This window comes from Taudactylus pleione, unplaced genomic scaffold (genome assembly GCF_031769625.1).
Source record: "Taudactylus pleione unplaced genomic scaffold, aTauple2 ptg000726l, whole genome shotgun sequence".
Classification (NCBI taxonomy): domain Eukaryota; kingdom Metazoa; phylum Chordata; class Amphibia; order Anura; family Myobatrachidae; genus Taudactylus; species Taudactylus pleione.
Window position 1 is genome coordinate 6,055,565 of NW_028285128.1, and position 27,986 is coordinate 6,083,550.

General features: G+C 46.0%; 1 protein-coding gene across 2 annotated transcripts in view; it reads right to left on the reverse strand.

Annotated features, from left to right (window-relative positions):
- ATRIP (ATR interacting protein) overlaps positions 1–27,986 on the reverse strand; it is a 92,444-nt gene that overhangs the window by 35,769 nt on the left and 28,689 nt on the right. For both annotated transcript variants that reach the window (XM_088456915.1, XM_088456914.1), the window contains exons 5-9: positions 27,288–27,391; positions 24,252–24,415; positions 10,678–10,758; positions 7,661–7,787; positions 1,728–2,384 (exon numbers count right to left, since the gene is read on the reverse strand). In XM_088456915.1, the coding sequence (XP_088313041.1) occupies positions 1,728–2,384; positions 7,661–7,787; positions 10,678–10,758; positions 24,252–24,415; positions 27,288–27,391 (1,133 nt within the window). The remainder of the gene's footprint in view (positions 1–1,727; positions 2,385–7,660; positions 7,788–10,677; positions 10,759–24,251; positions 24,416–27,287; positions 27,392–27,986) is intronic.

Below are 27,986 nucleotides of genomic sequence, written 5' to 3' on the forward strand. Positions count from 1 at the left end.
TAATTATATATTTATGTATATTTGTAAATTAGTCTGTAAACGTTGTACTTTTATAGTTTTCCTGGATTATCGCCGATAACCTGGGCAATGTATGAACGGTCAGTTTGCCTGACCGTTCCGCCCACTGTAGCGTAGCTGTCGCTATCGACAGCATGGCGATGCCCTATCCCACAGCAGGGACAGCGCTGTCCCCACTGCAGGGGTTGCTGTCTTCAGGGTTGCACGCAGGATCTCGAGATACTTGCGAGATCCCACGCATGCTCAGTGGAACCGGCCGGGACTGAGACTCAGCACTAGGCTGAAGCGCTGTGGTCTCTAGCGGTGATCGCCGGAGGGGGGAGTTAACGCTCCCCCTCTCTGGCCAATGAGATGTTCATACATCTCATCGTTAGTGCTTCCTCCCTCCCCCCTGCTACTTAAGGACGGGGGGAGGGATCTCTGTTACTGAGCCTCTCACAGTAACGTACACACAGCAAGTCTCTGATGTTGGTTGTCAGACCCCTGGAGCAGGATAGTGCCGGGTGGCATGTACAAAAATGTGGTTGTAGCATCTGTGAAATTGAGCCAGGGGAGAACACAGATACATCACTTCTCTTATCTCAAACACTCTTCCAAATCAACCACTTCACTCAAGATCTCTTTATTCTAGCCTCCAAATTTTCAAGTGATTCCAGAAAAACTTCCCTTCCTGGCAAGTTTAGAAACCTCCTGAACAAGCCACATAACCTTCATAGGCTATTCAACCCAATCACTTCCTCTCTGCACAGTCCACACAAAACTTACACATGTTCTCTCTCTATAGTCACACACTCCACTGACCCCAGGCCAACATTGCTGCGTGTCTGGATAATATAGCTCACCAAGAACATTTCTTTTGTAATCTGCCAGGACTAATTTGCAATATGTAGCACTTATGTATTACATTTCTATTTCCGTATAGATTGTAAGCATGCGAGAAATGCCCTCTGCCCTTGTCTGTTATTACCCAGTCTCATTTTGTTACTACTTTGTTTACAATTGTAAATCGCTAAGGAACATGCTGCCACTATAGAAATAAATGCAGCTCCCATGTGATCACTAAAATATCATACAGTCAGGCCCTATACATGCAGCACAAACTGCATAGTAATAGTCTTTGACCAGTTCACTATTATGCAGCTATACCTTATTTGAGCAGTATAGAATACATTAGCACCATCCAGCAATTGGGTCTCTCTCTTTTTGTTCTACTTTGCCAGGGGTGGGTGGCTTTGGGAGGTATTTCCCTGCTGCAGGTACTGGTAATGCAGGAATAAACTTTTACTTTCCTTACAAAACAACTGTTAGGTGGGAGGAAGGGGGGTGGCCACACACACTATGATGCAGTAACGCTGCCAGCATACCGTAGCCAAGCTCCCTTTCCCGATTCCACATGCACACATTTTGGGAGGTATGGTATGGTCATGAGTTGCATCTTAATTATAGCTACTTGGTCTATTTACATATGTAGACTTGTATGAAGTATTCAGCTGGCACTACATCTATTATAGCAGGATGTGGCTGCTCTCACTATTTAGAGTGATTAAGCTACTATGGTTGCTCCCACTTCCAGATCGCTACCAACCTATCACCGAGACGCATTTTCAGTACATATGCATTTGGTGGGAGTTTGGGCAGCATTTGCCTTGTTGAGTTATAAGAGTTCAAAACATTTTCCACCCACACAAGAGGAAAAAATAAAAACTTACCTGCACAATAGTTCATTAGGAGAATTTTCTGCCAACTTCACCAGTACTTGGAGCACGTGTTCTCGCACAATATCCCTCTTGTATGTCACAACAGTAGATGACAAGAGCAAGATTAGTTTTTTAAATAAAGGATGAAGATTCTGTTCATCATTGTCTGTCTCTCCAGGTTTTGAAACACTAGACCCTTGCTCAGCTTCTGGAAGGAGAGGCAAGGGCATCCCTCCCTCTGATGTGTTCTTCAGTAGGGTCTCTACCACATCTAGACTGTAAAAAACAAGGTGATACAGGATCCTAAGTGAAGCCAGAGCAGGTTCTGCAAGGCTTGAGACTGTATCCTCAACACTAGAGCTCAAACTCCGGTCTGTGGAGGAGGAAGAAATGGACTTGTCAGACAGTGTCACGCCTGACTTCTCCAGGGACTGCAGGGCCTGGCAGTAGGCAGCAATATGACACTCCACTAGAGGCAGTATGAGAACAGCTCCGGCAAGTCGAGACATTTTGTTGAGACGAAGGTACATGCTCTGGCTTTGTGACTCTTTCTTCTGTAAGATTTCTTCACCCAGTGCAATTGAATTCAGCCCAGTGATGGCCAATTTCTGAGAATCTCTCAGGGCAAAGCAGCGAGTGGGAGACAAGGTAGTGGATGAAGCTGAAGTGCTTAGTAAAAAAAACCAACACAAAATACTAGTATGAGAGGAGGAAACACTGAAAGATATCCAATACAAGCATGCCTATCCTGTAAATTGTATCCTAATATTTGGAGAGTAGTGATGTCACATTACTCATATTGAAACTGTTTCCTGATAGAATGTATAACAGACCCTCCAACTACCCCGATTTGGCCGGTACAGTAACGTTTTTTTAATGGTCTGTACCGGCAAAATAGATTGTACCGGATGAGTACAATCTCCTGAATTCTATAGCAGCGGGGACAGAGACTCCCGCAGCGCTGCTGAGTGACAGGTGGCTCCTTCCTCCGTAGTTCTTGGCAGTAGGCACTGACGCTGACATGATTACCAACCAGGGCCAGCTGCCTCCAGTCTTTAGTACCCGTGGACACGCCCCCTTTATGTATGACCCTTTTAAAAGTGATATATATATATCTATATATATATATATATATATATATATATATATATACATATACACAAAATGAACCCTTATATCACGCGTACACTGGTTCAGCTGCACCAATTAGGTGGACGTCTGCTAGTAGAGGACCTAAAAATAGAAATGGAAGGGAAGGGGTACCTTTGGTGCGCTACAACTTTGAGTATTAATTGAACAGAAGAAATTTCCACCACTTAGGGGGATTTATTGCAATATTAGCTGTTGGTCAAACACAACCCTCTAGTTAGTCTTCAAATCACCATAAGTTTATGTTTTGGATATTGTTCATAAAATAAAAGCCCTATGGTAACCCATAATTCTTATACCTGAATATTTTATTCTTGGTATATCAACAGAGGTAAAAATATAAACAATTTACAATACAAATAAATACATAAATCGCATAAAACAACTTTTAGTAAACCTGCCCCAGTACAGAAGGATAGATGTTATCTGCCACCAACACCTTTACAGGTGTGAGCTCTTAGGTGGACTTCTTATGTGGTAGGTGCAGGTTTTTCAAAGCGATGACCCTACGCGTTTCGTCCACCTACAGGATTTCATCAGGGGTAAACACAAAAATGGAACTGGTCTGAACAAACACTTGATGATATGGAACTGGTTAGAACACTCAGTAGTATAAGCTTATTTTCTGTCCCTTGATAGGGAGAAATTCCTAGAAAGGCTTTCAAAAGCCAAGTAGTTCTTCTAAAGATTTTACTGGAACGATTAGATGGATGTTTCTCAACCAATAAATGTAACCAGATTCCTTAACAGCAATTTAAATATGAAGATGCATCATATACCCCCAGTGTGTAAAAATGATGAGACCCAGTGCCAAGCAAATGGTATATATATACATACATACACACACACACACACACACACATATACACACACACAAGTATTTTAATATATATTCATTATAGTGTGCCCCCTAAACTTTCGTGCAGTTAGTTATATTTTGGAGACTCGTACTACGTTCTATATACAGGTTGAGTCTCCCATATCCAAATATTCCGAAATACGGAATTATTTTGGCATGACTGAGATAATGAAACCTTTGATTTTTGATGGTTCAATGTACACAAACTTTGTCTAAGGCACAAATTATTAAAAATATAGTATAAAATTACCTTAAGGCTGTGTATATAAGGTGTATATGAAACATACATTAATTTCATTTCTGTACTCAAACTTTGCTTGAGCCACAAAATTATTGAAAATATTGTATAAAATGACCTGCAGGCTGTGTGTATAAGGTGTATATAACACACAAATGAATTCTGTGTGTATATTTGGGTCCTATTCCCATGATACCTCATTATGGTATGCAATTACTCCAAAATATGGAATATTCCCTTATCCAAAATACCCCTGGTCCCAAGCATTTTGGATATGGGAGACTCAACCTTATATATATATATATATATATATATATATATATATATATAGCTTTTTTGAGAATTTGGCCAGCAAGGGGATCGGTATGAATGACCGCCGGGCATAAATCCCGATGCTGGAAGACCGTCAGCAGTGAAATTACCGATTGGTAAGTACACTAACTATCCCTAAACCTCTACCCCCCCCCCCCCCCAACCCTCCCTTAGGGGTACCTAAACCTAACCTCCCCCCCTATTGCCTAACCCCCCCCCCCCCCGTAAGTGAATAACCTAACCCCCTCAACCCCGCAGCCTAAACCTAACCCTCTGGGGGAGGGGTGCCTAAACCTGTCCCCCCCCGGGGAGCCCCTAAGCTAACCCGGTATTTCGACGCCTATCAATAGTCCCCTGGCGGGATTACACAGTCGGGAAGCCGGCGGTAGGCATTTCGACCGTCGGCTTCCTGGCTGCATACCCAAGCAGGTACCTAGGTGGTGTCTTTTGTCCATTACTGCAGCTTACTTTATTGTGCAGATTTTGCAGGTATACTATCTTGTGTGGCCTGGGTAATACAGCGTGTCACCCTGGCACGGTGCACCATCTTTCTGAAGATATTACTGGGAAGATGGCATCACCAGCATTTCATAGAGCAGGGGGACATGCTTGCCAGCACCACCGCACCAGGGAGGTAGGCTGCTTCTAGTGTGTGGCTGCACCCATTATAAATACGTCTATGTGACTTAATACTGTTTCCATCAACACTTTCATCAGTGCTTGTAACAGGTCTGGAGAAGAGAGAAGCTGCCTCAGGAGAGACAGCACTGCCCACATATGCTGTGAAGCATACTAAGCATTAATACTAGAATACTTACTGGGTAAACAGCTGTAAAGAATTACTTTAACATTTACTAATTTTTAATTAATAAAAACCGAATTCTCTATTATAAGGACCTGTCATTTTCAAGAATCCTCTTTTGGATGGTTATTAGAGAAGCAGATACATGGAAACTTTTTAAAAATTTTATATTTCTATTGTTAAGTCTTATATAAGCGTACATGCAGTATAAAATAGAGGTATCCTGATGCCAGACAACTTTCTATTGGATTGAATATGCAATATTTCACTAAATATATTACACAATAGCCGGGACATATCCCAGTGGTGCCCCAATGTTTTTATTGTTTACTGGAACTCCAAGGGGACACCCCTATTAGGTGCGAGGGGGGTGAGTTGCCATTGAAATGGCAATGAAATGCTGCCAACGGCTCACTCGTGGACTGATCTCGCAGATTTTTAATATGCAGCCTTATGGGGCTGCAAACAAAAAACGGCGAGTCCGGTGGTCAGGGCCGCCATCAGGGGGGGACTGCCGGGTCTGGAGTCCCGGGCCCGGGCAGCAAGGGGGGCCCGCACAGGGACAGACCTGCAAGTCATGCAGCAGGTGCCCCTTGGGAGTAATGGCCCGCAGGTATTCCCCGGCACATAGCAGATCCTTCTCACTGAGGATCCGCAGCGCCGGGCATCTGTCACAAGCATAGCCTCCTTTACTTCCTGATGGCTGGCCCCTCCTCCAGACCAACCACCTGACAATGAGCACAGACAGAGCAGCTCAGCAGACAGCATGTGCCTGAGAGAGCAGCGTGACTCACCAGTCTGCCCACACGGACTCTCTGCAAGTCAAGCCCCTTGCAACAGACGGAAGTGAGCCGAGAGAGCCTCTCAGGACAGTGACAGAGGTGAGTTAATTGGGGAGGGGTACCACTGAGAGAAAGGGGTGGAGGAGGGTGGGCAATGATACAGAGGGAAATGTCTGGGGGGGGGGCACTTACAGATGAGGGGAATGTCTGTGTCTGGGGGGGCACTGAAAGATAGAAGGGAATGTGTGTGTGGTGGGGGGGGCATTGACAGACAGAGGGGAATCTGTGGTGTGGCACTGACAAACAGGGTGTGTGTCTGTCTGGGGGGGCACTGACAGAGTGGTGTGTGTGTGTGTGTTACTGACAGACAGAGGTGGGGTTACTGACAGACAGGTGAATGTGTGGGGGGTCACTGACAGACAGAGGGGAGAGTGTATGTGTGTGTGGGGGGACAGACAGAGGGAAGTGTTTGTGGGGAGGGTCACTGACAGACGGGAGTGTGTGTGTGGTGGGTCACTGACAGACAGAGGGGAGAGTGTATGTGTGTGTGGGGGGGATCACTGACAGACAGAGGGGAGAGTGTATGTGTGTGTGTGGGGGGGGGTCACTGACAGACAGAGGGGAGAGTGTATGTGTGTGGGGGTCACTGACAGACAGAGGGGAGAGTGTATGTGTGTGTGTGGGGGGGGGTCACTGACAGACAGAGGGGAGAGTGTATGTGTGTGGGGGTCACTGACAGACAGAGGGGAGAGTGTATGTGTGTGTGTGGGGTACACTGACAGACAGAGGGGAGAGTGTATGTGTGTGTGTGGGGGTCACTGACAGACAGAGGGGAGAGTGTATGTTTGTGTTTGGGGGGGTTACTGACAGACAGAGGTGAATGTGTGGGGGGTCACCGACAGACAGGGGAGAGTGTATGTGTGTGTGGGGGGGGTCACTGACAGACAGAGGGAAGTGTTTGTGGGGAGGGTCACTGACAGACGGGAGTGTGTGTGTGGTGGGTCACTGAGAGAGGGGAATGTAGGGGGGATCGCTGGGAGAGAGAGGGGAATGTGGAGGGGATCATTGAGAGAGGGGAAAGTAGGGGGTTTCACTGAGAGAGGGGAATGTGGGGGGATCGCTGAGAGAGAGTGAAATGTGGGGGGATTGCAACTGGTACAATAAAGTTTTTATTTTTTTTATTGAGGCAAGGCACACATGACGCCATTACATCATGCACGCCGCACCACTGACAGAGGATCCGGCTGCAGCGCAAGGAGGAACAGCCAGAAGATACAGGAGAAGGTAAATGTCTGTGGGTTGTAGGGGGCAGAATAGAGACAGAGGGGTGCTGGCTAGGGAGACACTGCAGGGCTGGAGTTGCAGAAACACGGGGAGGTGGGGGGGCCCCTGCCTATTTTGTAAGTCCCGGGCCCCAAGATTTCTGATGGCAACCCTGCCGGTGGTACAGTAATTGCAAGCCTTCCTCGCACTGCAAGCCTACTAAGAGGAGTCAGTGTGTGGTTGGCAAAAGAGAATATTAAACATATGACATTCAGATGAACCCAAGAATAAGAATAGGCTTTGGGACCATAGCCATACACATGAAGGGGTCCAGACTTGCCATAATACAAATCTAGCTTCCAAAACGGTTAGTGCGAGAGTTAGCCTTTTCAAGGGCCTATAAGTATTCAGAATATCATCAGACCATTCCTAAGATACAATAAGCCTGAACAGAGCAATAAACCGGTATACTGGGCTTTTCATTCAGATGCAGAGGTAACTTATTTATTTCCTATTATTGATGGGTATCAATCTGCTCACTTGCTTGAGTGGGCTCTGTGTACAGGCGACCCTGGGAGGACATCCAAGTTGCAGCTAAGAAGGTGGCACAGGCCGGGAAGACCTAGGGGGTCCGACTGCTGCATCAAAGTATTTAATAGAACTGAACCTGGAAGAGGTAAAAGAAAGAAGAATAAAGGTGAAAGTGATGAACCCTTACACCAGCACAGTCCTTTCTAGCAGACCACTTTGCTACAAACTGAGCAGTCCTGGAAAAAGACATACCCGATCATAAAGAACTGTGTAATGGGGTACATAGAAATTAGGGACAATGTTAAAAATCAAACAGGGATAAATAAATGAACTTGCTCATGTGCTAACTGCATATACACTGTACCCCAACACATTGCATCCTGACATTCATACCATATAAAAGGACAACCTTTGTATGTGCACAGTAGTGATTTTATTACTGTAGCAAACAAAGTGGCGCCTGCAAGTTAATGGTAGACGCTCAGGGATTGAATCTTCATTAATAAATGTACTCCATGATCTTTATTATGCATTTGCCTACCCTACTGGGCAATACAGTCAATCAATCCTGCTTACAGTACATGTACTTCCAGAGTATATGAGAGAGGAACCGGTAACTTTTCATATGGTTTTTCCCTTATCATAGAGTATATACGCATCACATATACCTGCTGCATCCTAGGACTAAGGGCCTGATTCAGACCCGTTCACTAGACTGCCTTCGAACGTAGCCTGCTGATGTTTGCAATCTGTGCATGCGTATAAGTCGCAGTGTGCGAGCGCGAACCAGTGCGATTGCACCCTGTACATAGACGCTCCGCTAGAATGAGTGACAGGACGTGCCGTTTGTGGGTGGTGGTGGAAACAGGGGTGTGGTGGTGCGAATGCAGGCACGTCTGTACGCCGTTTCGGGGGTGTGCATTTTTAAGACGCATCGTCAGCATACACGTCACATGGCTGAATTACACACTGCAGCACTCGCAGTAGGGTATGGTCAGCCACAAGTGCTGCGTATGGGTCCGATGTTACCGATTGTTTCTTACACCTCCTGGACATGATGTATGTTAATAAGGGAAAGTGGGCGTCTTGTGAAAGGCCGGGGGGCATCTAAATACACACAACGTTCGCCCGGCAAGACATAGTGGGCGTGCTAATGTCTTGATAGTGATCGTGGGATTTGCATACTTTGGCTGCTGACAGCTGCTTGCGAACGCCTCCTAGCGACCGGGTCTGAATCAGGCCCTAAGCTCCAACAAAACATAAGTGTACCATTTCCTTACACTCCATATCAGTATTATTTTATATAGTGCAGAGCGCGGTTTGATTTGACTGCTACAGATCATTAAACTACTTTAAATATGAAAAAACAATAACATTGTACTTTTATTTACAAGATGTAAAAAAAGACAAACCAAAAGTACAAGTGGCCGCACCAGCTCGCAGCTCTGGCAGCCTAAAACTCACATTTGCAAACACCAGTGCCTTTGGAGAGCAGCAGACCACACTGTCAGCAAAGAAGACAACCAGGCACATAGGAAATAACCGTATCTCCTTGAATATAAAAGGCCACTCACCGCTGGTGTGATAAAGTCCCGAACAAGCCATATATACGGGTGAACATAAGCGGTCATCAATGGGAGCCCGATCAACAGGACATTCCACAGGGGCACAGTCGGCAGCAATAATCAGCCTATACGTTATGGGAGTCTCCAGACTCGGGGCTGGCTGCCACAGTAATAGAGAATAAAATCCCGTATACAGGGGTGAAACCCGTCAGAGAGCAGTGATGTTGACTCCGACACCCGGGATCAGCTGGAAGTAGAGAAAGGTGATGTCAGCGTTAGATTCCGCAGGGTTGTAAGTGGAAGCCGCGAAGTCCGCAAAGGTCTGTGACTGAGATGCACACTTCAGTGTGTTCGATCTCCCACAGGCGGCAATCTGAATTCCGTCTTGGTATGTAGCAGCAGTTTCAGAATAAAAGAGTCAGCAACTTGACGCGTTTCTCCTCATTGGCGGAGGTTTTTTCAAAAGGCAGGATAAATCTCAGTCAATGAAGAGAAACCCCACTTACAACCCTGCGGCATCTACCGCTGACATCACCGCTCACTACTTCCAGCTGATCCCGGGTGTCGGAGTCAACATCACTGCTCTCTGCTCCCTGCTGTCCGTAGGTGACGGGTTTCACCCCTGTATACGGGATTTTATTCTCTATCACTGTGGCAGCCAGCCCCGAGTCTGGAGACTCCCATAACGGATAGGCTGATTATTGCTGCCGCCTGTGCCCCTGTGGAATGTCCTGATGACCGCTTATGTTCACCCGTATATATGGCTTGTTCGGGACTTTATCACACCAGCGGTGAGTGGCCTTTTATATTCAAGGAGATACGGATAATTCTGCTAAAAGGAAGAGTTACTTGCTACATATATTGAATTATTATACCAAGCCACCATTATCCCGAGGAACTATGTCACCCATTAAGGGAACCTAATTAATTTCACTAGTCTTTTCAGCTATTTGAGACTATATTTTATTTTACATTTTACTTATGTGTAGAAGTGTTTTATTGCAATATTGCATCATTGTTATTCAATTTTTATGTCCTGAGGAGCTGCAGTTCTAACAGGTTTATTGTTATTGTAATAAATACATGTTTCATGTTATATTTCTGTTTTTTTTTCATGGCTAAGTGATTTCAGGCGCAGACACAAGAGTTTTTTTCGTTCTGGTTGTTTTGGGGAATCCTAGGCAGATATCCCCTTGTGTCCGCTGCCAGTAATTCACTGCTGAATCCCTGTTGTATTATATTAGCGCTCCACTTTTTCTGAAACATAGGAAATAAGTTCCAACTTGAGATAAGAACCCCTAGTGCTGAGCAAAAGTGTTATTTTTATTAAAGGACACCCTCACACAGACCCCACACCTCAGAAATACAGGAACACTTTTAGGTAGCACAGTACAATCATCCATTACTATACAAAAACAAACTGTCTTTTTTTATCTCTCTCTCAGGATGTCTGTTACGTACCGTGGTTGTTCATCCTTTGCGTATAGCATGAACTGGAAAATATTTTTTCTTGCTTAGCTGTGGTATCTACTATTTCATGCTCTGCAAAAATAGAATAAGGGCAAATTGATCATTCAGGATTTAGCAAAAAAATAAATAAATAAAAAGGTACACAACACAGGCGTTTCTTTACACAATACCGCTGGTTATACTTGATCATGATAGGGATGGATTAATATGATGAAATTGTTCTATAACTACAGCAGCTTGAAGGACTATTGGATCATTAAGATAGTATTCCTATTGATAAAAGATACGGCAATATTATCTAAGAAATAACCACTGACGAGCTGAGTGGGAATTATATGGAGCTAGCTAGCTCAGAACAAGTTAGTAGTGTTATTGAATTATGAACAAACCACTGAGCAGACAAATATGAATTGTTACTAAATCAACTACTGGACTGTTTCTCTTAAAGTGATACATTGCGATCTAATTGTAACATAATTTGTTACATTACAGCTGCTGCAGATAAACAATCCCATTTATATGAATATCACTGACAAAGGACGATGGACATAGACTAATAAACCTATATACACATACATTTATATTGCATCAGTGATATTAAGAGGATAATATAAATCCAATCACACAAAAGGTATATAACCAGCGGTATTATATAAGTTTAAATACACTCAACTTCTCTTTTTCATGCACATCTTTCTATTTTGCTTGAACTTTGATTGCTTTTTAAAATATTTCGCCAGCTGTGGTAACCCCTAAATGACATAATTTTAATTAAAAACAAATAAAGATTAATATGTTTTAACTGAGGAATAAAATAATTAACGTGGAATGACGTAATGGTGCACCGTAGTAAAGACTCTACTTTTTTTCTTTGTTTTTGAAACAATTCAAAGTAGAACAAAAATTTCTACTGTATTGCTTAAAAAAGTAAAAAAAAATAAAATTACATATTGTAACTGAAACAAAAAATATTTATGTAAACAAGCAAAAAATCCAATACATGAATGTATAACATGGATGTGTTTTTATTACTTTTCAGTAAAAACAACAGAAAACAATAACATATATAGAAACTCATATTATGGACATTCGGAGGGGGGTTGATTGTAAACCGCAGCAACTTACAAAGACTGAGCTTACTGTCCACAATAGAAATAATACCACATGGGACAATATCAAAATCCCTGAGGACCAGATCTATATTTCCATAGACTCCAGAACAACCGTATTGAGGTCTGCATGACCACTTTCACTAATCGCAAAGCAAAAACACATAGGGCATGGATCTCATACAATCCACACGCAATACCGATGTTCACGTAGCGGAGTGATTATTTCAACCGCGTATACACACACACACACACACACATCTGACAACACATACGGCGCATCCAGTACATAGAAAGCATGTAAAAAAGGTGCTGTTATAATCGATTAAGATGGTATCAGAAATGTGGCAGACAAGTGTTGAGCTTTCCTGGGTGGGATTCCAGTAGTGAACACATAAACAGTCCATTCAGTGGGGGTGTTATGGGAGTGTCGGGGGTGTGTCAATGCAAGCGGATGCGTTCCCAGACACACAGCCACAGGAGGTTATAATCAGACGGAGAAACTGCACCTGCCATAGAGCTGGTGCAAGTTTCAATGGTGCAACTAATGCATTTGCATTCAGTCGCAGACAGGCGACCGCCAATAGACACTGCTGCGTGCAGCTCAGAATCAAACCCATAACAAAGCCGTGAGAGGAGCAATGGGAAAACCCGTCATGTGCTTGCCGCTGCATTGCCGTTGTGCCTTTCAAGCAGGAAAGCCTCGACAACTACACTTACTAGAGCTGACAAAGATTTCATCATTGTCAGCCTCTATACTGATTCTCTCCACTCCTTCATTACCGACCTGCTCGCTATTGCAGATTGCTCACAGACACAGGCAGATTATCACACAACACTGCTGACCGTCATAGACGTCCTTTCAATCACGGTTTACCATTTGCAACTATTGCCGGAATATAGACATCTATTTGCGAGGATTCATGGAGACCATTACACTGTGAAGGGCTTCTTTACTATTGGGACTCCTTCTTGCTAACTGGTAACCAGTTGGTAATTTACCTCTTAATCATCTGTCATTTGGAAAATAACAAAAAAAATGAAAAAGTGCGCTATTCAACCAACAACACAATGCTAATCCAAACTGGCAGCTCCTAACAAGCAGGATCTGCTCTCTGCTGAAAAAAGACAAAACAAAGGTGTGTAGGAGCGCTTGTTTGTGAAAAGAAAAATTCAACTATGAAATATAATAAAAGATTTAATAACAATGAATCAATGGAGTAAAAAATAACAATATCAACATAAGTATCAAATGAGCAATATTCTGTGCAGTGTTCAGACCGTCCTGGATGGACACTAATGTAACCACGCTGCTGATATAATAATGAGTCTGTTCCAGATGGAAACAAGGTTTGCAAAATAATCCTGAATTGTGTAGCAATAAGCAGTATATGGATGATGAGCGTCTGTCCCAATAATATGGAACAAGCAATAATGAGGTAACTGCTGCCGGGAGCCATTGAATGGACACGGACAAAAGATCACCATAAAATTAGCAATGTACAGGTGATATGGGGAGATGGTGACTCTACCGCTAATAGCGGGAGTGTGGCTTGCATGTATGCAGAATAGTTACCAGTAAGTCTCTCCAGTGTTCAAGTGTCCCAAAGGAGAGGCTGCAAATGCGGTGTCTTGGAGGAGGCAGCGCTCTGACCGCTCGCCAGCGGGAGCGTGGAGCTGGCGGTGCTGGCAGGCTAGGAGCCGATAGCTGAATGCTCCTAGAAGCCGGGTGCTTCACCTGTGTAGGTACGATCCGCCTCCACGAGCTCACGGGAAACTCCTCATACAAGGGACAGGACACACACACAACAGGATAGGAGCTGGTCCGAAAGGAGCAAGCGGAAATCCTTGACGCGTTTCTCCAGGCAGTGAAAACCCTGGTTTCCTCAGAAGGCATGATATCCGCTGTCTAACAGGGGGTTTATATAGCTCTGTTCATTGATTTAAATTGCCAGATCTTCTTCAGCTGAATAGTTCAGCTATTTGAATTTGAACTTAAACATACTAGGAGCATCAACCCAAAAAATGTGTTAATAGATCTTTTAAGCTGCACATGATTTATATAAAACATGAAAGTTACTTTTTAAACTGAATAATACAAGTAAAAACATTATTATATAGAAATTGCACATATTAGAAATCATATATAGTAAAATATGCATGTATAAAAAATATATATAATAACGAATAAACATATAAATAATACAAATAAACAAATAAAACCTATGTTACTCAGTTTGATTGCCAATGATTAAAGAATATGATGCAAAATACCCAGATTTGAAATACACAGAAACCTGTGTATATCTATAAGTATAGATGTTTATCATTTGGTGTTAAATAGTGAGTTTAATATATGAAGTGTCAGACTCTCTTTCTAAAGGTGCATACACACGTAAAGATTTTCTGTCCAACCATCCAACTAGTTGATTGGTTGGAATGAAAATCTGGTAAGGTATGAAAGCAAATGACAATCAGCAATTTGCTCCCAAACACCGGAAAATGGACAAAAACTGTTTAGATCAAACATTAACAAACTTGTCTGACGACCATTTTCATCTGTTTTCTGGCATTTAGGAGCAAGTTGCTGATCATCAGTTACTCCCATACGTTACCAGATTTTCATTCCAACCAATCAACTAGTTGGATGGTCGGACAGAACATCTTTACGTGTGTATGCACCTTAAGGTGCATGTTGCTCTGTTTTACTAGCTGTGTGTATACGCATTTGTTTCTGTTTTGCTTAGTAATTCAGATGCTACAAGCCACTTGGGTACTAAGCTACAAAGTCCAGCCATTAACTTCAATATTACAATGTGTGCTGCCAAAGACGGATTTAGAGCACATGGGGCCCTAAGCAAGATATCAGTTTGGGGCCCCACTCTCTCAACTGCATGTAATTTTACACAGACACACTGCCCCCATAGCAGAGCACACACACACACACTGCCCCATAGTCGCGCGTACACACTGCCCCATAGCTGCACACCCACACACTGCACCATAGCTGCACACCCACACACACACTGCCCCATTGCTACATACACACACACTGCCCCATAGCTGCACACACACACACACACTGCCCCCAAAGTTGCACACACGGACCCCATAGCTGCACACAAACAGTGCCCCCATAGCCGCATACATACACACACTGCTCCTATACAATAGCTGCACGCACAAACACACACACTTACTGACAGACACTACTTTCTGAAACACACGCCTTACTGACACAGACAAAGTTACTGACACACCGTACAGACACCACTTACTGACAGACACACTTACCTACACAGACACCCCTTACTGACAAATACACACTGACACAAACATCTATTGACACAGATACCACATACTGAAAGATTCCCCTGACACCACTTATTGGCATATCATCATACATACTTACTGACACAGACACCACTTTCTGACCGACAATCCTTACTGGCACACACACTTACTGACAACAGTTAATGACACACACTTATTAATTTATTCTACATTCACACAGCACAAGACTACTTCATATGTTTACAGCAAACAACCCCTCCCCCTGCGGCCCCCCTCCCCTAGATCCCCTGTAGACTATAGCCGGAGCTGGTGGGTGATAGAAAAATCAAACACCCCCTCCTCCCCTATAGACTATAGCAGGTATGGCACTTACCTTCTATTATAGTGCTCTCTCCGGACTTCACCATGGAGGGCACCTCAGCTTCTTCTGACTCCTCTCTCTGCGTGTGACGTTACTGGTCACAAGCAGCACAGAGCAGGGAAGAGGAAGGCTGTGAGACAGAGCGGCACCCGGCAGCTGTCAAATCATTGTGCTGACAGTCTATCGAGGGGCTAAACTATATAACAAGCTTCCGATCTACAGCCCTGTTGTCAGGCCCCCTGGGATCCGTCGGGCCCTAAGTGGCTGCTTGTATCGCCTAGCGGTAACTGTGTGCTGCGGTGTTTAGCAATTTCTGTACTAACAGTGAAGTCACACCTTCAGCTGCAATCCAGTCTCATCTAAGCCAGGTATGGGTAGGGAATCTCAGGAGGCGATTCAGACCTGGACGCTAAACTGCGCTCTCTCGTAGCAGACAGGGGCCGGGTATGCAAATTCAGCGTTCGCACGGCAAGGCTTAAGGACGCCCTCTGTCTTAGAGAGCGACGGCAGAGTGAACGCACGCCGGTCTAAAGACGCCCACTTTTCTTTCTTAGCACATGTCATCTTCAGGAAGTGTATGATTAATTAATCAGCGAGAGCCATTGGAGCTGCTCACCGCAAGCACTGCAGGCTGAAATACAACTAAGTGACGTGTACAATGACGCTTCCATGCTAATTGTGCACACCCATAAAAAGCCGTTTTGACGCCCAGACACGCCTGCGTTCGCAGCCCCACTCCCCCATTCACAAGCACCTTCCCGTTACCACCCACAAATGGCGCACACTGTCACTCAAAGTAGCGTCCAGTCCGTGTACTACGCGCACAATTCCCGAGCGCATACTGACGCATGCGCAGACAGGCGACTATCGGCCATAGCATGCGTTTGCGACTTAGCGTCCGTGCCTGAATCAGGCCCTCAGTTCGCAAATTTGAGGGATGTGACAGACTCAGAATAGGTCAAATAGAATGTGACTTAAACACATGGAAATTGTGATTGCACCTGTATCTGAATAAGGCCCTGCATCTACAAAGTCTGTCTAAGGGTATGAATTTGTGTCCTTTTTTTTTTTTTAATTGATTTACTTAAAAAGTAATGATATATAGCAGTGAAACAGGACAACTGAATAAGCAATATCAACATTTCAGGGCTACAAGCAACAACTTTCATCTGCTAGATACAGATATTGCATTTACCACCTATAGCATGAGTCTTAGGGGCAGATTTAATTACATGCAAGCTTCTGCCAGGACCTCACGCTGAGCATAGAACCACAATTACGGTATCTTATTTCTGCTGGCACCTCCACAGACTGGGGGCAGAAATGTGTCAAGAGACAGAAGCGTTCCACAGACAGCTCACGAGTTATCGGATTGGCCTCTTAGAATGAAAAGAATCTTCTCCTCCACAACACAATTCTCCTTATTGCACCTTACCAGTCCGCACCACACAAATTAACATTCATTAATTTCATTTCTAACTGATCTATCCTCAATTTCTCTCTGCAAAAGATAATACAATCATATTTACTACCTCCAAATCCTCCTCCTTGTATCAACAAATACAGGTCACCCACATCTTCCACATACTGTACGTCATTCTGAATCCTTACAATACAAAAACCTCAAACTTACGACTACTCCCATCATTTGGCGGCAGAGGCGTCTCCAGCATCGTTTTCCGGGTCCCAGCAGTCACATGAGGAGCATTTCCTGCTGAGACATCGGAGTAGCGTCCGGTGAGTATTCCTTCCCCTATCACTAACCACCCCCTAGTGTCTGACCCTAACCCTCCCCGTGGCACCTAACCAACAACATGCTGTGAATGTCGATATTTCACATGATCATTGAGGATTTCGACATGTTGAACCATGTCAACATTCTGGTAACAGTCAACCATATGACCGGATCTCATCCAGGGCTGGGACCAGACATACAGGCAGATATTAAAGTACGTACTTCCTATTTCTCCCATATTCTCTCTCTAGTGTTGCAATAGTTCCCCTGGGTCACCACAACAATTCGATACACATTTCTCAGTGTAGTCACAGGGTTGGGTACGGCATGCCAGTGCTCGGGATCCCGGTGGTCAAAATCTCGAAGCTGGCATGCTGACAGAGATAGGATAACGACACATGTTGGTAGGTATCCTAACCCTCCCCCCCGGTGCCTGCACCTAACCTCCCCCTAACCTCGCTACTTACCATAGGGATGCCGGCACCGGGATTCTAAGCGCTGGCTGGCATCCCCTGTGCCGGTATACTGAACGTTTCCCTGCTGACATACTCCCATTATCATCTAGGGCAGTGGTTATCAATCATTTACCACCTGGGTACCCTCTGGCAGCCCATTTGCATTATTTGGCAACACAATACATTTGTAATTACTATAATTGCCATTAGATAAAATGTTTAGGGGACGCTATATATAAATAAAATATGAGATATGGTAAGAACTTACCTTAGTTATCTCTATTTCTACGAAGTCCATAGGGTTCCACAGGATACCTCGGGTATAGGTGATGACGTCAGGCATCAGGCACCATAGAGTTAAGTCTCAGCCTCCCAGGATGCACTAGGGTCCCCCCTCATACCCCCCCCCCCCCCATAAACCACCCCCCCCATCTAAGTTACGTACCAAGCCATAGGCCGGTGACCAGAGCAAAGCCCATCTGCTTCAGATGTCCATAGGGTATCCACAGGATACCTTGGGGATGTCCGACAGCAGTATCCTTTAAGGGTGGGGAGGCTCCTGTGCTGAAAGGAGAATCCGCCGCCCGAAGGAAGCATCCTGAGAGGCAAAGGTGTCAAACGCGTAATACCTCACAAAGGTATGGACCGAGGACCACGTGGCAGCCTCGCAGATCTGGACTGCAGAGGCACCACGTCGAGCAGCCCACGAAGGACCCACAGACCTAGTGGAATGAGCCCTCACAGAGGAAGGAACTGGAAGGCCTTCTTGAAGATAAGCTTCTGAAATGGCCACACGAATCCAGCCTGCCAAAGTCTGCTTTGAAGCAGGCCAACCCTTTTTACGGAAGCCATAGAGGACAAACAAGGCGTCCGACTTCCTAAACGAAGAAGTGCGGTCAACATAAATCCTTAAGGCCCGCACAACATCCAAAGTGGCTTCACCCACTGAAAGATCATTGATGTATGTGAAAACTGGAAACAACTTTAGGAAGGAAACCAGGACGAGTGCGCAGCACCGCCCTGTTCCTATGAAAAATCAGAAAAGGGGGTCTACAGGAGAGAGCCCCATAGTCAGAAACACGTCTGGCCGAAGCAATGGCCAGAAGGAAAATAGTTTTAGCGGTCAGCCATTTGAGGTCCACTGAGCCCAGTGGTTCAAACGGCGGTCCCTGGAGAGCCCTCAGGACCACAGCTAAATCCCAAGGCGCCACTGGTGAAACAAAAGGTGGCTGAATTCTGAGAACACCTTGCATAAAGGTGCGCACATCAGGTATTGCAGCAATCCTACGTTGGAACCAGACGGACAGGACAGACATCTGCACTTTCAGAGACGCAAGGCGAAGCCCATGGTCCAGTCCCGCCTGTAGGAAAGCTAACACTCTAGACAGACGGAACTCCCGAGGAGCATAACCTCTCGGCTGACACCACTGGAAGAACGTATGCCACACACGATGGTATATCCTTGCAGAGGACGGTTTCCGAGCCCCGAGTATTGTTTGCACTACAGAGCTGGAAAACCCCCTGGACCTTAACATGGCCGTCTCAACAGCCACGCCATCAAAGACAGCCGAGTCAGGTCCGGGTGAAGACAAGGACCCTGTGACAGGAGGTCCGGGCATAACGGCAACCGCAGAGGAATGCCCACAGACAGTCCCTGGAGGTCTGAGAACCAGTGCCTCCGGGGCCATGCGGGAGCTATCAACAGGAGCGTCCCTCCTTCCTGTTTGAATTTCCAGATTACCCGTGGAAGAAGGGAAAACGGAGGAAACAGATAAGCAAACCAGAACGTCCAGCAGACAGACAGAGCGTCCACCAGTGACGACATTTCGTCTCTTGTGCGAGACCCGTACACCGGCAACTTTTTGTTGTGCCGTGACGCCATGAGGTCGATCTCTGGAAGACCCCACCTGTCCACCAGAAGTTGAAAGACGTCCTGGTGCAGAGACCATTCCCCCGGATGAACGTCCTGGCGACTGAGAAAGTCCGCCTCCCAGTTTAGGACTCCCGGGATGAAGACTGCTGATATGGCCGGGAGATTGCGCTCCGCCCAAACCAGGATTCGGGACACCTCTACGAGAGCCGCCCGACTTCGGGTTCCTCCTTGCCGATTTATGTAGGCCACGGTGGTAGCTTGTCCGATTGGACCTGCACTGGGTGACCTTGGAGAACCCGATGTGCCTGCTGGAAAGCATTGAACACCGCGCGGAGCTCCAAGATGTTTATTGAAAGCTCTGTTTCCGCCCGAGTCCACCTGCCTTGGAACAAGTGTGGACCCGTGACTGCTCCCCAGCCTCGAAGACTGACGTCCGTTGTCAACAGGACCCAATTCGCCACCCAGAACGGACGACCCCTGCTGAGATGGGTCGTCTACAACCACCAGGCTAAGGACAGGTGAACCTCCGGAGTGAGCACCATCATCTGGGATTTTAGACTCTGAGGCAGTCCATTCCATTTGGACAGGATCAATTGCTGCAGAGGTCTGGAGTGAAACTGGGCATATTCCACCATGTCGAAGTCCGACACCATGGAGCCCAGTAACCTCATCGCCGAGTGCAGAGACACACGGCGATTCTGCAGACAACTGCGCACCCTCAACTGCAAGGCAGAGATCTTTTTCCCCGTCACAAAGATCCTTTGCTGTCCGGAGTCCAATAAGGCTCTGAGGTGCAGAATCCTCTGAGACGGGATCAGGGTGGACTTCTGCCAGTTTATCAACCAGCCGTGCCGTTGTAGTACCGCAATGGTCAGGTCCAAGTGGCGTAGAAGGAGCTCTGGAGATCCTGCCAACAAAAGAAGGTCGTCCAAGTACAGCAACATGCAGACTCCCTGCAGGGAAGCTGCCATGACCGCCATCACCGTGGTGAAAACACGTGGTGCTGTCGTCAGCCCAAAAGGTAACGCCCGAAACTGAAAGTGGTCGTTGCGGATTGCAAAACTGAGGAACTGTTGATGGCGCAAAAGAATAGGGACATGCAGGTAAGCGTCCTGTATGTCCAACGACACCATGTAATCCCAAGGTTCCAGCGCCAGAATGATGGACCGTAGGGTCTCCATCCGAAACCTCGGCACCCGCAAGGACTTGTTGAGTGCTTTGAGGTTGAGGATCGGAGGGTACGACCCATTGGGTTTCTGCACCAAACACAGATTGGAATAGAAACCCTGGCCCCTCTGTAAGAATGGAACAGGCACTATAACTCCAGCCTGGAGCATAGTGTGCAAAACCTTCCGCAGTTCCATGGCTTTGTTCAGGTCTGATGGAAGACCCGTGATGAAGAATCGGGACAGGGGGGCCTGTGCCGGAAGCAGAGGGCATACCCGTGAGAAACCACCTCGTGAACCCAAGTGTCTGTCGTGGTAACCGACCAACACTGGGCGAACTGCAGCAGGCGGCCTCCCACTTTGGGATCCCCCAAAGGGAGGCCCAGACAGTCAGGCCGCAGGCTTGTTATCTGGCTTAGGGGCTGGGACGTCTGATACTCCAGGCCTGTTTCCGGGGCTTGGCCGATTTTTTGGGGCCAGCCTGTCGGGCAAAAGACTGTTTCTTAGGCCTACCCTGTGCCCTGTAAGGCCGAAAGGACGACGTACCTGAACTGGAAGGAACCATAGCAGACGGGAGACATGCCGATTTGGCTGCCGCCAGCGTGGCTACAACCATAAGGTGCGACGAGCAGCTACAGCCACCGAAGAAATCCGAAACGCCAGGGTACTGATATCCAAGGCCGCCTCATTGATATAAGTGGCAGAGTCCCGGATATTGCCTATCAACTTGGTCTGTTCAGCCGAACAGTCGGAATCGAGAGACGCCTCCAAACTATCAGCCCAGCGCTCCATAGCCCTGGCTACCCAACAAATGGCCATAGCCGGCCTAGCTGCCCCACCCGCAAGGGAATAAACGGACTTTAGGCAGATCTCTACCTTACGGTCCGTAGCATCCTTCAAGGAAGACATGGAGGGCATGGGCAATGTGGCACTTCGGACTAGGCGTGTCACATGAGAATCCACCTGTGGAGGGGATTCCCACTTAGAAAAATAATTATCCGCAAACGGATAAGCCACAGTCAAACGCCTCTGAGGCTGATACCGTTTGCCCGGATGTTTCCACGCTTCCTCTAAATGATCCACTAACTGACCCGAAATAGGAAACACTGTGGCGTCACCCTTAATATCCTTAAAAAAGGCATATTTAGATTTTGACACCGGAGGATTTTCATCCCCAATCACTGTGCGGACTGCCCGAATAAGTCCAGGAATATAAACCTTGGACCTAACGTCCGTAGTACGGAGAGGTTCCTGGACCGAAAGATCCAGAATCTCCCCATCATCAGACGTCACGTCGTCATCCTCATAAGGAGCGGACAGAGACGCCACCGACCGCTTATGTGGCCTCAACACAGACTCCCCTTGTAACACGTCCGACAAGTGCTGTACAGAACTTGTCAGAGAATTAACCCACACAGGCTCCTGAGAAACCTGGGGAGGGGAAATAGGGAGACTGTGTGGTACGATCAATTGTCTCGGGAAACCCTCCATGGGTGATACACCACTGACTGCTGGGACTAACCCATCTGTGAGAACGCAGGCTGCGGAGCTAACTGGCCCACGAGGGTCGTAATCGCTTTGGCGAAACAAGCCCAGGACGGCTCCTGTACCGGGCCCGTGACAGTAATTGGCCGCTCCAATAAATAACACTGCCGACAGCCCCTCCGCGCTACCCTCCCCCTAAGCTACTGGTACCTTACACGTAGTACACATAGGCTGGAGAGAAAAGTCACTCTCAGACATGATGGTAAGTATGTGACCCCTCTCACTGATACTTGTAGTATAGTGTGAGACCACCCTGCAAATACCGCACCGCAAGGGCTTTAGCAGAAAAAGATCAGGGACAGTGAAAAGGCTGACAGTAGAAAATGAAAGTACAGGCAGCAGCGCTAGCAGAAGTCACATACAATGCAAAGAAAATCAATTCCTGCACTAACAGCGCTGATAATCAACTACACAGACAAGGAGCCTGGTAGGAGACAGCGCTGCATACACAGATCTGAACCAAACGGAGGAGAGGTATGCCGGGGGACCCAGACCGCGATGCCACCGCTCCCAAGCTTCCAGCAGTGTTCACCATGCGTCTTGTAAAGATGGCCACCGAGGAGCATAGAGGAGGCCGGCCTGGGGGAGGAGCGCTGCCACAGGGCCAGTCAGCACAGTGCAGAGAGGGCTGTGTGCAGCAGGGGAAGCGCCGGCTGTGCTACAGGGAAGGCGCGCTCCCCTGGCATGCAATTAACTCCTGGGACGCCGCAGCGCTACCGCTCAGCCGCGGTCCGCTGTCCCAGGGGGGTAGTGGAAGGGCAGGTTAGGTACCTGGCTCCACGCTGCAGCCAGTCCTCAGGGAGCCCCCTGCCTGGGGACTCTGGACCATGTTTCAGCAGGGTCCCACCGCGGGACCCGCTGCTTACCTGCTGCCTCATTGGATCCGGCCATGGTCCCAAACATCTGGGGTCACCGCTAGCTGTGACCCCAGATACTTACCAGCATCCCCGGATCGGTACCGGTGTTCTGGTACCGGCAGGTGTGTAGGGAAGACAGCATGGACTTCAGCACTGACTGTCCATGCTGTACTTCCAGATGTGCAGCCACAGCTGCATTGAAGAAACTTCAGGCGCTATTCTTAGCCCCCTCTAACAGGTGCATCCGACTCCGGCCGGGCACCAAACGAAACTGGGATGCCTTGGCTCGGGGGCAGGGTATAGGAGGGGGACCTTAGTGCATCCTGGGAGGCTGAAATTTAACTCTATGGTGCCCGATGCCTGACGTCATCACCTATACCCAAGGTATCCTGTGGATACCCTATGGACCCTGATGTAGAAAATCATAAAATGTGATATAAACAAGATTTAAAAAAAACAAACAAAAAAAAAAAAACGATCCAGAAGCCGTCGCCGACTTAGTGGATGGTGCCAATGCTCGACATATTGGGCGGTCGGTCACCGCATTGTGCAGTGTGTACCAGCCGCCTGATATATCGTGCGGTCGGGTATCGCATCACTGGGTACACACAACGGCAAATGTGTACCCAGCTTTACTCTCCAATGGGTTTCTCCCAAGCAACTCCGCTACTCATCATGAATGTCATAGTCTGGATCTTTACTTTGTTTAGTTTCTTATTTATTTTTTATGGATTTCAATCCTAACCTACCTCCTACAATCACCATTCAACATCTCTGCACTATCAACAAAATCACTCCATACCTATAAAAATGGCAATTTTCAACAACTTTACACCTTTTTGATTCAACTAATCTCCTCAATTTCTACAATCTTCTGTTGTGGCAGCGCCACATCTAAATGACACCTTAGCAACAGCTCTTGATCAACTGGCATCAGCTGGTCTTTCTTCCCAGAGTGGCCCACAACAGCAAGTGAGCACATCGTAGATGGCAGCCTCATCTTCTGCAAGATGTAAAGTGCTTTCAGTCATATTGGGAAAAGAGCTAAATTAATAAAGAATTATTATGATATATATTTAGAAATTTCCAATCAGTTAACCCATGACAACAGGTGATCATTACATTCCTGTTCTGTAAATGAAGGTTGTACTTTGAAATGAAGCATCTTACCTGATTTAATAACTGGAAGATGCATGGGCTGCAGAGACACCGGCACATACGGTTTCAGACTGGCATTTGCCCTAAAAGACTCCTTTGTGGGAAAGCAGAATTTCCCTGGTTTTGGTGAAGAACACATATCAAGCTTTACTGCCCCAGATGGGCTTTTCTTGGGGCTGTATTGCAAAAAAGAAAAAAAAAAAAAGAAAAGAAATAAATAAGACATAGGTTTCACAATAAACTAAGGGTCTCATTCAGACCCGCTCGCGAGCGCTGTACGCTTGCAAGCGGGTCGATGTTACCCAAATGCACATGCGCACGACGGAGGTGCCTCCGTCGTGGGCATGCGCGAGACCCGGCGAGCGACGGGGAAGCCGTCGCTCAGGGTCTCGCACCAAAAGGGCTGTGCTGTCGATGGTGATTGACAGCACGCCCCCTTTGGCGGGCGTGCTGGGGGCGTAGCTGCGCAGACATAGGCGTTCCCATGGGAACGCCTACCGTCTGGGTCCGGCCCCACTGACATCACTAGTGATGTCAGTGGGAGTGCTTTTGGCTCTGATAGAGCCAAAAACACTCCTGGGCTTGCGGCAGCGAGACCCTACCGCAGGGTCTTGTCGCAAGCCCGATGGTCGCGATGGTCTTGACCATCGTGACTATCTTTTTGGCCACTCCATTTTAAGCTAGGCCGGCCCTGATTCAGAGCGAGCGCTCTGGTCAGAGTGTCCGGCTCTGAATCAGGCCCTCGGTTCGGATGAAAACACAAATAGGAACATCTACCTGACTAACTAGTTTCTGAGACCATTTTACATTCTGCTCACTAAATAATTGGTAATTTTAGCAATAATGCCCTAAAATGTCTTCATGTAACAATAACAAGAAAAAAATTTTACTTTATAAAAAGTATATTTGCAGGCTGGGTCCCACAAGATAACAATCCAGTTTGCCATGGTGTAGTAGTTTTAACTTTATATTATTTATTAAACCTGGAGATTGTTCATTAAAGAACAGAGCTAGTGTGGCACATATAGAGCGGTATCCAATTAGCCGCGGTAAATTACCGTGGCTAATTACCTCGCCCGGGGCTACCCAATTAGCCCCGAAGTCGGCCTGACGCGGGCACTTATCGACACCTGAGGTGTCCCGAAAAAGAATCCACGATAATTGCAGTTTTTTCACCTAAAAAAAGGCGAAAATACATAGGTCAGCGAGCTTATCGTGGCACCTATGTGTTTTCGGGAGAACTATCCTATTATTTCAACCGAAATAATAGGATAGGGTGAAAAAAAAACACTGGTGAAAAACGGGGGTCAATTAGCGCCCGAAGGCTAATTGAGCGGTATCCATAGTATGGAAAGGTAAACATGCATGAATTAAAAGGTACAGACGTGTCCTCACTATTGCTGCAGTTACAGCAAACAGCCCCTCTCGGCACAAAAGCTCTGGTGCGACTGTTTGTGCAGAGCGTCTTCTTTGTATATATTAGCCAAAAAGGCGTCTTGGTTGCAATACACTGCTACTAAGACGCGCCAGGAGACTGCACTGAATCATTTTGATATGCAACACTTGTATATTTGTGCACGACTGTCTGCAAATGTGCTTCATTTACAGACTCAGTCCCACACGCCTCATACAAGTGTCACATACCAAACTAATCAGTGCAGTCTCCTGATGTGTCTTAGTCGCATCACACAGACACATTTTCTGCAAAAAAAGATGCTCGGCGCAAACAGGGTCCTATGGGACCTGGCAGCTCACTTATGCCAGGCTTCTCGCGATCGCAATGCGTGTTTGGACTATGTGTATGAGGACACATATGTAAATGTGCTACTCAGCCATTTTCATTTAGATAAAGCAAGTATATTTTTATTAGACACAATATTATATCACTGCGCTGTCCTGGAAAAAATGATTAGTATATAAAAACGTAATAATATCAGTGTCTGTTACAGAATACAAAAATTATTAGATAAAAATCAAACAAGCCTATATTTACAACACATAACATATCACCATACAAAACTAAAAAACAAAAAATATGAATTTCATACTTTTATATAGATTTTAGCATTTCTCTTATATTGTTCATTCTAGCACCCTGCACCTGTCACAGCCTGTGCAGTTCCTCTTTCCTGCCTGGGGTGTCGCTGTCTGCTCTGGTGCTTCTAGCATGCTCAGCTGATGCAACAAACTTCTGATATACAGACCAGTATGCGCTAGAAGCACCAAAGCAGAGTGACAGAAAAGGAGGAATAATACTATACTATATAGCAGAGGTTCCAAAATTTTGCCATTACAGTGATGTTTTAAGGATATCCATGCTTGAGCACAGGTGACTTAATTAGTACAAGGGGAGTGTCTCTAGACTGCATACCCTGACGTAATGAGAGGTGCTATCTTGCTGAGATATATAGTATTACGCATAAAAAGAAATAGATGCAGGTGCACTGTGCAATCATTACTGCTCAAAATTGAAATATATATTACAAATGAACATCATATAAAGAGGTTGTTGGAATATATTTGGCCAACAATATGGGCCTGCCCACCAACATTCAGGTCACCTCTTGTCGGGCAAGTGGTGTAATATATATTTAATTTTGAGCAGTACTGATTACATAGTGCATCTGCATCCATTCCTTTCTAGACTTAATTAGTACCACAGTCAATTTTATTTAACCATCTGGACTCAAACATGGATATCCTTAAAACTGGACTGTGATGGCGGAGTTTGGGAACAACTGCTTTATACCTTCTACGACAGTCAACTTATTCCTGTCTCTATTAAGCGGACCAAAAGAGTAACAGATATAACAGTGAGGCCATAGAGTCTGAAAAATAATACGTGATGAAGTGTTCAGTTTTAATTTATAATAAATGAATCATACAGACCCATTTTACTTGACTAAACACAGTGTATGGGTGATGAATACAACATGTTTGCACCAACTCATTCTGATAAAAGTAGGAACGGCTTATACAATTTATACCAGGCCCTTAAGAGAATACTTTCATGTATTGCTAAATAAAAGTGTAATAGTAATCCCATACCTAACTGGAGGCGCCACAGATCTTCGTTCACAGCTCTGCAGTTTTGACTTCAATTCATTCATCTCTGCATCTTTAAACTGAAGTTCTGACTGCAGAGACTGAACCTGAAACAAGATAAATGGTTTGAAAAAAAAAAAAAAAAGTTTTTTTTTGTTACTGTTAAATCTTTTTTTAGAAGACGGACTATAGGTTATGACCACTCCAAGATGGCATTTCACTAGGAGAAAAAAAAATTGATTTCTCCACTCTGCTATAATATTCCTGCTCCTCCTTCAGGTTATCATTAGCTAAGTCTTAAGAGGAGAAAAAAATAAAAGGAGCAGGGTAGAACCATTCTTGGGTGATCTGGTTTGTGATCACAATACAGACCATCATGAAAAAAAAAAAAATCATCTTTTCTCCTACCGCAGTATACAGAAATAGATGCTGGAATGTCCCAAAGCTACTCTGAACAGGAACAGTAGAACTCCTAACAATGAACAGCCACTCTGGATGACCACCCTGCCAAAGACAGCCTCCAAAGACAGCCTCATTTACCCTGCAAAACCTGGAAAAATGTGCAGGGACAATCAATTGGCTGCTCTGCAGAGGACTCATGAAGCAGGGATACATACAGTATCCCGACACAGGGGATGCCGGCACTGGAATCCAGACACCTATCAGAATGCCGGCGCCGGCATCCCAAAGGTAAGTTGCAGG